The 13962-nt window shown below is 36.1% G+C and overlaps 1 protein-coding gene across 2 annotated transcripts in view; it reads right to left on the reverse strand.

Moving 5' to 3' along the window:
- The window catches only part of DYNC1H1 (dynein cytoplasmic 1 heavy chain 1), a 98043-nt gene that overhangs the window by 65581 nt on the left and 18500 nt on the right, over positions 1-13962 (reverse strand). For both annotated transcript variants that reach the window (XM_056811256.1, XM_056811257.1), the window contains exons 6-16: positions 13430-13701; positions 13109-13336; positions 10006-11082; positions 8926-9105; positions 7523-7672; positions 6419-6565; positions 5147-5287; positions 2355-2531; positions 1895-2005; positions 1694-1813; positions 977-1216 (exon numbers count right to left, since the gene is read on the reverse strand). In XM_056811256.1, the coding sequence (XP_056667234.1) occupies positions 977-1216; positions 1694-1813; positions 1895-2005; positions 2355-2531; positions 5147-5287; positions 6419-6565; positions 7523-7672; positions 8926-9105; positions 10006-11082; positions 13109-13336; positions 13430-13701 (2843 nt within the window). The remainder of the gene's footprint in view (positions 1-976; positions 1217-1693; positions 1814-1894; positions 2006-2354; positions 2532-5146; positions 5288-6418; positions 6566-7522; positions 7673-8925; positions 9106-10005; positions 11083-13108; positions 13337-13429; positions 13702-13962) is intronic.

Below are 13962 nucleotides of genomic sequence, written 5' to 3' on the forward strand. Positions count from 1 at the left end.
ATTTTTCTAAGCTTTAATGAAAGATAACTCACTTTCCACATTCCTCTTAACCTAACATGTGTCCCCTGGAAACTGGGGTCAGAGAATCAAAGTAATTTTAAAAGGTACTAAAATAATAAAAAAAAAGAGCAATAGCTAGAGAAAATACCACTCATAAAAACATTCTGGCTCTCCCTCCTTTGCTGCCACAACAGAGCCTGATAATACTGTGTTAGGGTGCACATTGGTGATACTACAAAGGAAAACCTCTCGTTCCTAAATAAGCAGGGTCAGATTAAAGCTTATGATCTCTTATTTAGAACTTTTCTCAATCAGGCTCGCACTTTTTATCTGAGGTAAAGGGTACACTCCAGGAATAGATTTTCAAATTCTCTAATGGGGCTAACCCAGACAGCTTGTCACTCTTCTTCCCTAGGTTTTTCTTAGGGGTAAAATTAGATTCAGTACTCAAAGCAGCTTCCTGATATTGAAGCTTTACACAAATTGTAATATGGAATTTTATCCCAGGCCTATCAGAAATTTAGAAAACATCTGAATTACCAATTTCAGTGGGTTTAACTTTAAAAAACAGAAGTTAAAATGCCAAACCTTTTTCTGTTCTAGTAGCCTAGTGGTTAACTTAAAGTAACAAGGGCTAAGAGGAAGAAAAAGTGACAGCATGTGGATTAGACATATGCAGAGGTATGCCAACAATATAAAGATGATTAATAATAATGGAGGGAAGATATCTTTGACAACTGAAAGGCACTGAGAGAGGAGCACAGTCTTTTGGGATCATGGAAATTGGAAAAGGAAAGAATGTATGCTTTACCAAATGTAAAGTCATAATTCTGGGGAAATTTGGTATTTTAGGTAGTGCTATGTCCTATAAACCTCCCCCATAGTTGCTAGCTAGAGTTAAGTGGGTCAATAAAATATTTTGATAAATAGGGTGTCTGCTACACATAAGCAACACACACACACACGTAAAACTCACAGTAACAGGTTTTGTTTTCTCCCAATCTGTCAATAAATCTGTTGTTCGGCTCTCTACTGTCCTGTCCTCCTGGACAATCTTCATCTGGAGATTTGCCACTTGTTGTTGAATAGCAGAGTCTTTGCGTCGCATGATATCATTGAATGCTCCCCATTCTCCTTCAATGTTATCAATGTAGAGCCAAGATGGAGGAAATTGGAACCTCTGCTTTTCAAGCAAGCGCTGACCATTACGATAAAGCTTTGAAGAAACAGAAACCATAATGAAAATGACTTCTTGCAACATAGATCTAAAACACAATAGAGGCTTATAACACATTCGAATGCACAGCTGAAACCAAGATAAAGCCTATATTAACTCTACCTCCTAGGAGCTGACATTCTAAAATTAAGGAGACAAAGTCCAAATTCCCACAGTTCATCCAATCACTATTATTGGCTCCATCTGAATGGTCACAGACTTCCACAGCCATGACTGTGTCAGAGGGTATTTGAAAATTGGATCTTGGCCTCTCCTTTGTTTTAAGTCTTAAGGATTTGATTAGGTTAATGTCAACAACCAGAGTAAAAATGGTCAATTCTAAGAAAAGGCATAAACAGAACTCAAATCCTCCAAGCATAGTTGAGATAAATTACAGAAATTCCAATAAGCATAGATGCTGCTGATCTGCCCCACAAAAATTGTAAACTCTTCCCATACAACTATGAACCACCTTACCTCAACTTGTTTCTCAAACTGCTTGATCTTCCGTTTTAAAGACTGTACATATGTTATAAATGTCACAGCATCAGATGTGCTAGCTGTATCAACGGAATGCTGTTCTAATTCTTGTCGAGACTGTTAAAAAGAATACAGTATTTTAATATGAAACAAGTTTTATTTGTAGACTAGTCTAATACTATAAAAATTATACCTTACCTTTGAGATCTGTGAATGGAATTCTGACATGTTTGTCCCCAGCATTTGTCCAAATTTACTGAGGACCTCTTTATGCCAAGAATCGTACTTCAAATTCACCTTAGATTGTACCTATAAGAGAAAAAAGTCACAACAATCAGCTATATGTTAGAAGTTTACACTTCGATTATATTTTATCCAAAAATAAATTTGATTTTCTGTGGACTGATCTCTGCATTAAAAAAACAAAAACAAACAAAAAAACCCTTACCTTCCATCTTGGAATCAATACTGGGTATTGGTTCCAAGGCAAAAGAGCAGTAAGGGCTAGGCAATGGGGGTTAAGTGACTTGCCCAGGGTCACACAGCTAGGAAGTATCTGAAATCATATTTGAACCTAGGATCTCCTGTCTCTAGGTCTGGCTCTCAATTCACTCAGCTACCCAGCTGCTGTCCCCTGCTTTTCAATAATACAACTTACCTTGCCATAGTCTATAACTACTGGTCCAAATTCTTTTTTAGTTTCTGCATTGTCAAAAGTTCCTCTGGCTTTCCTTATCTGAACCAAAAGAGCTTGCCATTTATTTAGATCTTCTCCAAGTCTATTGTAGATGTTTTCAGCCTGCATGTCCCATAAACACTGATACTGAAGCCAAACCTGGAAATACAGAAAATCACTAAGTAATATATTTTTTTTAAATGTTCAGTATGTAGAAACAGTATAGCATAGAGGTCCAAAGGCTGCCTTTAGAAATATCTGAGTTCAAGTTCTACCACTGAAACTGGCCCTGGTCACTTAATCTTGTTTTTCAAGCAAGTGCTGGCCATTATGGTAAAGTTAAAAAATAAAAATCACCATGAAAAAGATATTCTTGCAATATAGATGATTTCTAGAACACAATACTCTTTTTAAAAAATCCTTACCTTACGTCTTGGAATCAATACTTTGTATTGGTTCCAAGGCAGAAGAGTGGTGAGGGCTAGGCAATGGGGGTTTGCCTAGGGTCACACAGCTGGGAAGTGTCTGAAGCCAGATTTGAACCTAGGACCTCCCATCTTCCTAAGCCTGGCTCTCAATCCACTGAGACCCCTAGCTGCTCCCAATGCAATCAACTGTACAGCTTAAACCAAGATAAAGTCTGTATCTATTGATCTTTAACAAAACATGGAACTTTCCACACAATTAAAACTAGATCTAAATAACTGGAAAAACATTCATTGCTCATGGGTAGGACAAGCTAACATGAAAAATGGCAATCCTACCCAAATTAGTTTACTTATACAGTTCTATACCTATCAAACTACCAAGAAACTTTTTTTTACTGAATTAGAACAAATTGTAACGAAGTTCATTTGGAAGAACAAAAGATCAAGAGAAATAATGGAAAAAAAATGTGAAGCATGGGGATGTAGCAGTACCAGATCTTAAACTGTACAATAAAGCAGTGGTTATCAAAACAATATGGTACTGGTTAAAAGACAGAAGTGAGGATCAATGGAATAGACTTGAGGTAAATGTCCTCAGCAAGATAGTATATAATAAACCCACAAAGAACTGAGCTTTTGAGACACAGAGCCCACTGTTTGATAAAAACCGCTGAGAAAACTGGAAAATAGTATGTGAGAGATTAGGTCTAGATCAAAATCTCCCACCCCACACCAAGATAAATTCAAAAATTTAAATATAAAAAAGGCTATAAGTAAATTAGGTGAACACAGAATAGTACACCTGTCAGATCTGTGGGAAAGAAAAGAATTTAAAACCAAGCTAGAAATAGAGAATATCACAAAATGTAAAATGAATGATTTGGATTACATTAAATTAAAAAGGTTTTGTTCAAACAAAACCAATGCATCCAAAATTAGAAGGGAAGCAACAAATTGGGAAAAAATCTTTATAACAAAAACCTTTGATAAAGGTCTAATTTCTCAAATATATAAAGAACTAAATCAATTGTACAAAAAAATCAAGCCATTCTCCAATTGATAAATGGGCAAGGGACATGAATAGGCTGTTTTCAGATAAAGAAATCAAAACTATCAATAAGCATATGAAAAAGTGTTCTAAATCTCTTATAATCAGAGAAATGCAAATCAAAAAAACTCTGAAGTACCACCTCACACCTATTAGACTGGCTAACATGACAGTAAAGGAAAGTAATAAATGTTGACGAGAATGTGGCAAAATTGGGACACTAACACACTGCTGGTGGAGTTGTAAATTGGTCTAACCATTCTGAAAAGCAATTTGGAATTTTGCCCACAGGGCTTTAATCCCTTGATCCAGCCATACCACTGCTGGGTTTGTACCCCAAAAAGATAATAAGAAAAAAGACTTGTATAAAAATATTTATAGCCATGCTCTCTGTGGTGGCAAACAATTGGAAAATGAGAGGATACCCTTCAATTGGGGAATGGCTGAACAAATTGTGGCATCTGCTGGTGATGGAATGCTATTGTACTAAAAGGAATAAAGAACTGGAGGAATTCCATATGAACTGGAACAACCTCCAGGAATTGATACAGAGAGAAAGGAGCAGAACCAAGAGAACCTTACACACAGAGACTGATACAATGTGGTACAATAGAATGTAAGGGACTTCTCTATTAGCAGCAATGCTAACCCAGGACAATCTGGAGGAACTTATAAGAAAGAATGCTATCCACATCCAGAGAAAGAACTGTGGGAGTAGAAACACAAGAAGAAAAACATTTTCTTGATCACATGGTTTGATGGTGATATTGTTGGGGATGTAGACTCTATATGATCACTCTAGTGCAAATATTGATAATATGGAAATAGGTCTTGATCAATGACACATGTAAAACCCAGTGAAATTGATCATTGGCTACAAGAGGGGGGATGGAAGAGGGAAGGTAAAGAATATGAATCATGTAACCATGGAAAAATATTTGAAATTAAATAAACAAACAAACATGGAGACCTTACTCTTCAGAGTTTCAGAATGTTCAGATTTGGGGGAACAAAATTTAAGTTGTTTATAGCTAACCTAAGAAAATGGTCCCATTATTAAGACTTTGAATTCCAATACAAACATCTCTAAATAAATCATATATTATTATATGTGGTAAAAATGTTCATCTTCATATTTATAAACCATTATATTAAAAAATCTAAAGTAGGTAGGAAGAGTATGTTTTAAAAAATGAAAATACTTTTGAATCAATTCCCATTATGTACCTATACATTTTTAGGATATAATATAAAAGTTCCATGAAACCAAACCTAGAGTTTTAAATAAAGGATATTACCTTGACATACTGCTCAACTTCAGTTACAATGCCCACGACCGCAGAATAAGCCTCTTCAAGTGCAACAGGGCCATCAGGCATCCGTGTTAAAGCATTTCTATAGAACTTTTCTTCTTCAGATAGTTCATAATGCACACCCACCTAATAAAAAAGGAGCCCATAAATAAATAAACCAACTATATAATACTATGTTAATCTCCTCAAAGTCACATAGCAGCTAAGTCACACTAATTGGGAAAATGATTATTAGAAGGTCAAACTTAAGTACTACAAAAATCACTATACAGTACTACTTCACTCTTGTTAATAAAAACATTAATGCCAAACCAGGAAGATGTTTTATGGTCCATTGCACATCAAAAGTTTGTTAGAGGCATGCTCAAAGTTTGATTCAAAACAAATTATTTCATATCTATCTAGGAATGCAGAGAGTTGAAACAAGTTAAATGTTACTAATACTTCAGTAAATGGAGGCAATTCAAAGTGATTGATAAATTAAGGGAATGCTTATTTAGGTAGTACTACCAGATTATTTTTTACTAACTGGAATGTAAATTCCATGAGTTTAAAGACTATGTCTGAATCCTCAATACCTACCATAGTGCTTTGGCACCCAGCAATAGTGCAATAAATAATTAGTTGAAAAAATGCCAAGTTTAAAGGCATATAGTTATTACAAGGTCAATAACCAGATACCTTTTAAACTCTCTACTATGTAGTAAGCTGATAAAGAGTATGATTAAAGAAAATGTAGATCTTAAAAAAAGAGATCCTAAATTTAGGTTGGTTTATTTTTTAAAGAGATTGGTCTAGTCTTTCTGAAAAACAACACAGAACTGTCTCAAAAATCTCTAACCTGTACATACTCTGAAATAGTGATACAACTCTTGAGCATGTGGTCCAGAGAGATCAAATAAAAAAGGACCTATACACACAGGAAATATTCTTAACATTCCTTTAGCAAGGAACTGGAAACCAAGAATGGCTTGTCCATCAATTAAGAAATGGCTAGACAAATTTTAATATAAGAACAAATGGTACATTATGCTGTAAGACATAACAAAAGGGAAGGTTTCAAAAGAAACCTGGAAAACATAAAAATGGATGCAACATGAAGTGATTTGGGCAGTTCTGCAGGATGAATTGATTAGTAGGGCCTTGGGAGGGTGGAAGGGGGAATGGACATCACAGGAATCTTTGAACAGTGGCTGATTCATATAAGGTCAGTTAGAAGATGAAATATTTAGGAACCACTGGTACTTTAATGCTTACCTGATACCTCTGACTCTGAATTCTGGGAAGTGAAAGTATTATTGTCTTCCAGGAAAACATTTCTTGATAGAGCTTGTATCTGCATTCTTCAATTGGTGGATTCAAATAAATCACCTGATTGGTTATTCTTAATTCATGAACAACATTCTGAAGAAAAAATAGGTTGCCAATAAAATAACCTGAATAAGTTTACACACACACACACACACACTCTCTCTCTCTCTCTCTCTCTCTCTCTCTCTCTCTCTCTCTCTCTCTCTCTCTCTCTCCTTTTCTGAAATTTTATAACACTAAATCAGAACAACTTTTAATAAATATTGACAGATATAAAGAGTTCAGAATCATAGGACTTCACTGAACTAATTAAATTAGGTTGGATATGCTTTATAATGCAGGCCAGCACTAAATATGCAACATCAAAAGCCTTGGTGAAAGTAATGAATCAACTTTCAAATTGGTGATTTTGCAACTGGCTGAAAACTTTCAACAACTTAGATTTAATTTCAATTCAGTCTCTAACTATATATGGCTAAATATGACCTCCAACTTTATTTATGATCTCTAAATGTATGATTCTCTACAGGTTTAAATCAGTCTAATAAGGATAAAACTGAACCATGCCCATGTTGTTCAAAAAAAGGATATTTAAGGTATTATGAACTAACTACTATTCGTGTCAGTACTTTCTTCACAACAACTTCACATGGATTGTACAAGTTATTGTTCCCAACATAAAAAGAGAATTAAATGTATTTTTCTAAATAAAGTCTTATATTAAGTTAAGGTTTACAATGTACTTAGCAGTGGTTCCATTAATTATTCATATTCACCAAGAAGCAGAAGTTGCCTAGAATAAGAAGGGACAAAATAGTACTATGGCATATCTCTACTACTTTATCCTTAATTTGTCATTTTAGTTTAAAAAATTCAAAACTAGTGACAAAATTTCTGTGAAAAATGTGAGGCAAGTCATTTACTTGGAAGCCTTTATATTCATTTCTTAAAGACTATTTTCTAAGTCAACAGTCATGCATGAAAAAGAGATGTTGAATGAGATTTTTCAGTGAGGGGATCGGAAGGCATCTCTGACCCCAAGATACTTACTTTAATCTTTGGCTCACCGCCTGGTTTGTGACTGACTTGAGGAGCATCTGTATCCATGTCAACTTCAGCTTTATCATCTGCCTGTCCAAGGAGAACTTGAGTCCAAGCCCTCAGGCCAGCTTGTAAACGAACACCTAATATTCTTTCAATCTAAAGAGAAGGAAATGCTATTAATCAAGAACAAATTTTTATTCCACCTCCACCTTTACACCCTTTTTCTCCTTCTAAAAAAAAAAATCTATAGACATTTTAGCTGTGAAAGAGTAGGAAGAGGATGCCTATACTGCTTTTCCTGGCTGCCTCTACTTCCTGACTTTTCAACCTCTTATCTGAATTCTGATCTCATCATTTAATTGAAATGGTTCTATAATAAAAGTATCTTAAGATCTCTTAATTTTTACATCTAATGGCTTTTTTCAATCTTCACCCTTTAAAAAAAAATCCTTACCTTAGACCTTAGTTTTAGAATCATTACCAGGTATTGTACATTGCACAAAGGTGCCAAATAAATCTTTGTTGAATGAAGTTGTCAGCCTTGCCCATTAGGCCCTACCAACTAAGTTATATGGATATACCCATACCCACAGACAATACATGAGATTTTGAAAGAAACTGTGGAATCAAAAACTGAAAGGAAGAAGTAAGCTAGCTGTGAACAATAAAATTAAGTTAAGCTCTCAGGAAGGAATGAGTAGGGAGATGCTCTTCCTTCCCCTCAGGGCCCCCCAATTTTTTTGCTTTACTTTGTTATCCTATTTGAAATCCTATCAAATAAATAGCTAAATTAATTTTAAAAAATCCTCTTCTGAACAATGTGTACTTCTGGAAGCAGTCAGTCATATTTATTTGCTTTAATTAGTTTCATCAGATAGTTTCCTTCCTAATACCCAAAACGTTGGTGATAATGAGGATATTCATGGCTTTGATTTGGGGATACCAGGGGAAAAAAAAAACCCAAACCCACTTAATCCTATAAGGAGTAGTGCCAAGTCTATAGTGCAGAAAGAACAAGAGCAGTAAGAGAAATAATGGGTATTGAAACAGAAGTAGAAGGATACTCTAAATAAAATTCCTTAATTTTGACATTTTGCCCCATTCCCAAGAAAGGTGAAAAGCTTTTCCCACCCAAAACCAATATTAGTACTAATTAATTACATTATAAGTTAAATTAGACTTCTAAGGCTAACCTGGGAATTTACCACTTCCTTTATAAGATTCTAATGGAAAAGATGGCCTACATTCAGTTTCAACCAATGCTCCAAATTTCCAATTTATAAATAATAATTTAGAATATAATCCAATACTAAGCTGGGTACTGCTTGTATTAGCTTTGAAAAAGGAAATTATTACTACCTTTCTCAGGGGAAAAGATCAGTTTTCAAGGATCCCCAACCATTCCTTACCTCCATATCAAGTTTATTGACCCAAATGGGTAAATTGGAATAAGAATGAAGATTCAAATCATCCACAGCTTTCTGGACTCTATTCAATATCTCAGAGAAAGTCTTGTGATCATACATACAAGTTTCTAAGGAACGAACTTCAAGGTCTATTTTTTCCTCAATAATAAGTAGATCATCCACCTGTAGAGCAATAGATATAATATTTAAGTCATCATTCTAGTTTGTTACAACAATCTCAACTTATTTGCTTTTCCCTTGGTTACTTGAACAATTTTACTAGTGAGTGTATAGTAGGAGTAGAAAAGAATCAAATATTCAAAGGAGGTTAATCTTAATTTCTGATGATCCACATTCAATTTCAATACTAGATATAAGTAAAGGCACATTTTCTTTCCAATTCTTGAGACACTTATCCCTAAAGAATCAGTCAAGAACATTTTTCTTCCACTACTCAAGTTTCAGCATTATATATTAGCTAAAACCAGTCTAAAAACACTATGAACTTGTTTATTTTCAGTAGAAATTAAGTATCAAAGCTACAAAATATTTTAAGTTTTTGGTCTATTAAAATATTTAGTACATCCCTAGAATACCTAACAAAGGTACAAGAAGGGGGATGCACTGTGGGTTCATAGTACTGGATTCACTGATAAGGATGCTTCCTTTCCATTCATGATCCATAGATCAGCATGTTCTCTGCACCATATAGTCTTTTTTTTTAAACCCTTACCTTCTGTCTTGGAACCAATACTGTGTATTGGTTCCAAGACAAAAGAGTAAGGGCTAGGCAATATGGGGGGAAGAGGGGGTGGACCCTGGTTTTCTATCCCCTGAGTTGCCTCCTGCAACATATAGTCTTAAGAGAGTTGCCTAGGGCATGGAAAAGTGAATTGTCTAGGGTCACACAATTAGAATATGTCAAAGGTTGGACCTGAACTCAGCTTTTCCTGGTTCTGAGGCTGGCTGTATATCCAATGCCACACTGTCTGCCTTTGCCCTTGACAAACAAGGATTTCATAGGACAGTAATTACTGCTGATTTTTAAAACATTGGTCAAATCATTTTTAATGTAAAACACACCTTTTCTTGAAAGTTGAACACGGTCTCTGCCAGCCGCTGAACATAAGGGTCAAGCTTGTAGGATTCCCACACCAAGGCAATGCCTTCTCCAATCAGTGCTTGCACTTCTTTCTTCAGGCCGGCCACCAAAAGTGAGATGGTATTGCGCTCTTCCACTTTCTCACAAGTGCGCTCATAGGTACGGACACTTTCAATCAGAGAGATAGCAAATGGATAAAGCTGGTTTGCCTGATGGGCCTTGTTCACAATTGCCAATGGCACTCGGAATCCAAGCCACTTGAGATTCCGAACTTCTTTTGAAAGTGTAATGATCTCGGGAAGGAAGTTAACTTTTAGTTTAAGAACATTTCCACTTCGGCCTCTAACTCGAGTGCTTTCAATGGTGAAAATACGACCAGAGACACCAAGGTTACGCTGTTGCACCTTCCTTGCCCAATCATCAAATATTTCTTGGGTGTTAAGCTTCATGCGGAAACTGTCTCCATCCTGCTTGAGCTTCTGGCCTTCAACATGGTTCTCCCAACCTTTGCCCAGGACATCTTCAACTCGTTTCATGTAGGCGGTAAGTTGTCTATCGATCTGTTTAGCCCAGATAATGGACCCAGATACTGGCGGCAAATCACGAACATGACTCATTTTACAGGCTTGACTTTGAGGGTATTGAACCTTGAATTTGTCGTGAAGTGACTCAATGTCATCTTTAACACGCTGGATTAGCTGCGTTTGATATTCACGAATTGCTCCACGAATGTGAGGCCTGACAAACAGGGCATTGAACCTGGAGAAGATCCTGAACATTTCATTTGCATTCTTTGCTGTGCCAAGTTGATCCCTAAGGCGAGCAGTGATTCGGGTTTCTACTCTGTCAATTCTCTCATCATATCTCTTCATTGCAGCCTCCCAGGCTTCTGTACCTTCTTTAGAAACATCTAACCCATCAACTTCCTTGACATTCTCATAAGCAAGATTTACTTCTTCAATAGCATTAGCATCAGCAGCATCAAAAAGAACTTCAGCTACTTTTATATCAGGGGGCTCGGGTACATCTCCTTGACTCTGTTGGGCAACAGCAGTGACCTGAAGAGGAAAGTGTGAAGGAAAAGCCATCCCAAGAGTTTGAATTTCAATGGGCATCAGTACAATTTTACATATTGCATACAATATACTACCCAAGTTCACGAAGTATTTCTCTTAATTCAAGCATTGTATCACCACATCACAACAAAGTAAAACCCCAAAGTATAACTATGAGTATGAAATTTTTCTGCTTGTGAAGATTGGATTTGGCTCTCCCCTGATTGTAACTAAGTAGCTCTTCCTTGATTGTGAAGATTAAATTGTAATTCCCTTTCTATTTTTAGATTTTAATCCCCAAAGTGTAAACACAGTACTTAAAGTTGAGTATGGAGATCTACCCATTTTGGATTTTAATCACAAAAAGATGTGAACACCCATTTCATACACTAAGTGTGAAGTCTGTGACCCATGTGTGAAAAAGTGGGCAGTCCTAGAGTGGAGCATCAGCTGTGATTGGTAGACGTAAAATTTAGGGTAGATAACATAAGAGAAAAAGGCCTTTAAAAGTGGAAACAGAGACACACAGAGGACAGACACTCGGACATGGAGTGAAGGGACACTTGGAGTTTTGAAAGAGACACACTTGGAGTGGAGTGGAGACTGACTTCCTTCCTTGCCCTTTCTGGAGATGAGAGGCTCCAGGAAAGGTCTCTGTCTCTGTCTCTCTCTCCCTTAATATCTTCCCTCTATTGTAAAAATAAACTACCATAAACTCCATTTTACTTTAGTAAGACATTTTTGGGATTTAGGAATTAAATATCCGGTGATCAATTAAATATTCAGTCTCAACCCTAAATTTACCCCTTACATGCTAATAATTAAGCTAACTGCACAAACCTATGTTTTCAGTATTTAGCTTTTCATCATCCTGTAGGTTAAGTCTGAATTTTAAAATTCGACCATGAGGTAGACACTGAAGATATGTCTCATGATCAGTAGGTAATTTCAAATGTTTCTAGTCACTTTGCAGAAAAGTGTCTCAGCATTTACAATATTTTTAATGCTGGAATTCTATAGTAAATTCTTACCCTAATAATTTATCAGTACACAAGCAAAATCTTACCAAAACTAGCCCTCTTGTCATAGTTTAAGGGTTAAACTAATCATAAAACACAAGATTGAATATAATCAAATTTTTGCATAATCTTAATTGGTGAAAATTAATAAAATTTAGTAAAAAAAATTAGATTTCAACAAGTCAAGAAAAAACTTGGGACTGCTTTTCTTAAATGTCAATCAATAATTTCTTGTTGACCTATTATATGCTAATCTCTATAATAAATACTATAAGAACATAGTAGTCTTTGCTGAATAGAATTCAGGATAGCTAAGCACTTGAAAAATGTGAACCACTATTTAGCATCATGAAGCAATTCTTAAAAGGCTCACTAAGTATAACTGCAAGCAACTGGTCCAATAGAACATTAATTAGTTAAGTATAATCAGCAAATGTTTCCAAAGGGGAGTTTTAAGCTTAATTTTAGGTTGTTAGAAAAGGGTCAGGAATTTTAAGAAAGAATAATTTTTGCAAAAGGTAAGGATGTATAGGTGATAGGCGAGCAGATCTATTTAGACAATCTACAATGAGGTTAGTTTGAGTAGAAGAAATAAGACTTAGTGGAGAGAGGGAAAAGAGAAGGGAGAAAGGGAGAAAGCAAGAAAGAAGACACCTTGCAGAAAAGAGGAGAAAATAAACCTTCCCCTTTTCAGAAGGGGAAGACAAAGAATATGGAACAATGCTTATGCTTTCAGACTTGATGGATATGTTGGAGGGTTTAGTTGAACTGCCTTTTCTTCTCTTTTTTTAAAATCTTTGCTACAAGGGAGTGTTCTCTGGGGAGAAAGGGAGAGGAGGAATGTATTTGGAGCTAAGGTTATTCTAAAAAAGAAACTATCAATAAAAGAAACCTTGACAGTATTTTAGTGTGTTCTAGCAACTCCACTTAACACATGCAAGTCACAAGTATGAAAGGCAGAAAAAGCACAAAGCAAATGCTTCCAATGGCTTCTAGGATTAGATCCTTACCTGTGGCCTCAGCACTCGGACAATGACAGCTCTGAGCTGCTCGTGCTGGCGCCTGAACTTCCTCATTTGGTCAAGGCGGGCCTGAAGTTTTCTGTGCGCAGGGTTAATCCTCCAGACCATCTTCAGGTTTTCTTCTCTCTTTCTCTTGACAATATCTCTCAGTAGCACCTGCAATTTCTCATACTCATCGTCCCATGTCTGGAAAACTTCGAAACATGCAACCATGACCTAGCAAGGCATAAACAAGGGTGGAAATATTTTCTAAACAATCTTTTCTTCTGTCATCTGAAAGTACTGTTTTACTATTGCATTCAAATGTACCTTTTCAAATTCTTCATAAGCCACATGCATCAGTTTTCTTGTCCCCAACACTTTGAGTAGCTGAGAACTCAGGTCTCTTGAAATGGCTTCCACCAGGCGCAGAGCCCTCTGAATGGGATATTTTGTATTTCTGATTTTTCTCAAGTGGGTAAAAATCGCAACAAGGGCCTGCCTTATTTTGTCAAGTTCAGTAGCAGATAGCAAATCATTCAGAGGGAAATCTTTCATCAGAGGGTTATAGTCATTTACAGTTTCCAAAGCCTGTTTCAGACCTAGAGTATAATAGAAAAGTAATCATTGTCTTTTTTAGAGATAACTGTTGTATACCACTATATCAGAAGTCAGAAGATTGGGATTCTAGTCCTGATTCTAAATTTACTAATTCAATGATCCTAGGCCAAGTCTTTTACATGGCCTCTCGGTCAGCCTTTTCTCACATGGCATCTGTCATAGAATTTCAGGAGCCCAGTTGCCACAGTTTATGATCAAGTCAAACCTATCTTAACAGTTCTGTAGACAAGGAAAACTAGGGG

The sequence above is a fragment of the Monodelphis domestica genome, chromosome 1 (genome assembly GCF_027887165.1).
Source record: "Monodelphis domestica isolate mMonDom1 chromosome 1, mMonDom1.pri, whole genome shotgun sequence".
In the NCBI taxonomy this organism is placed as follows: domain Eukaryota; kingdom Metazoa; phylum Chordata; class Mammalia; order Didelphimorphia; family Didelphidae; genus Monodelphis; species Monodelphis domestica.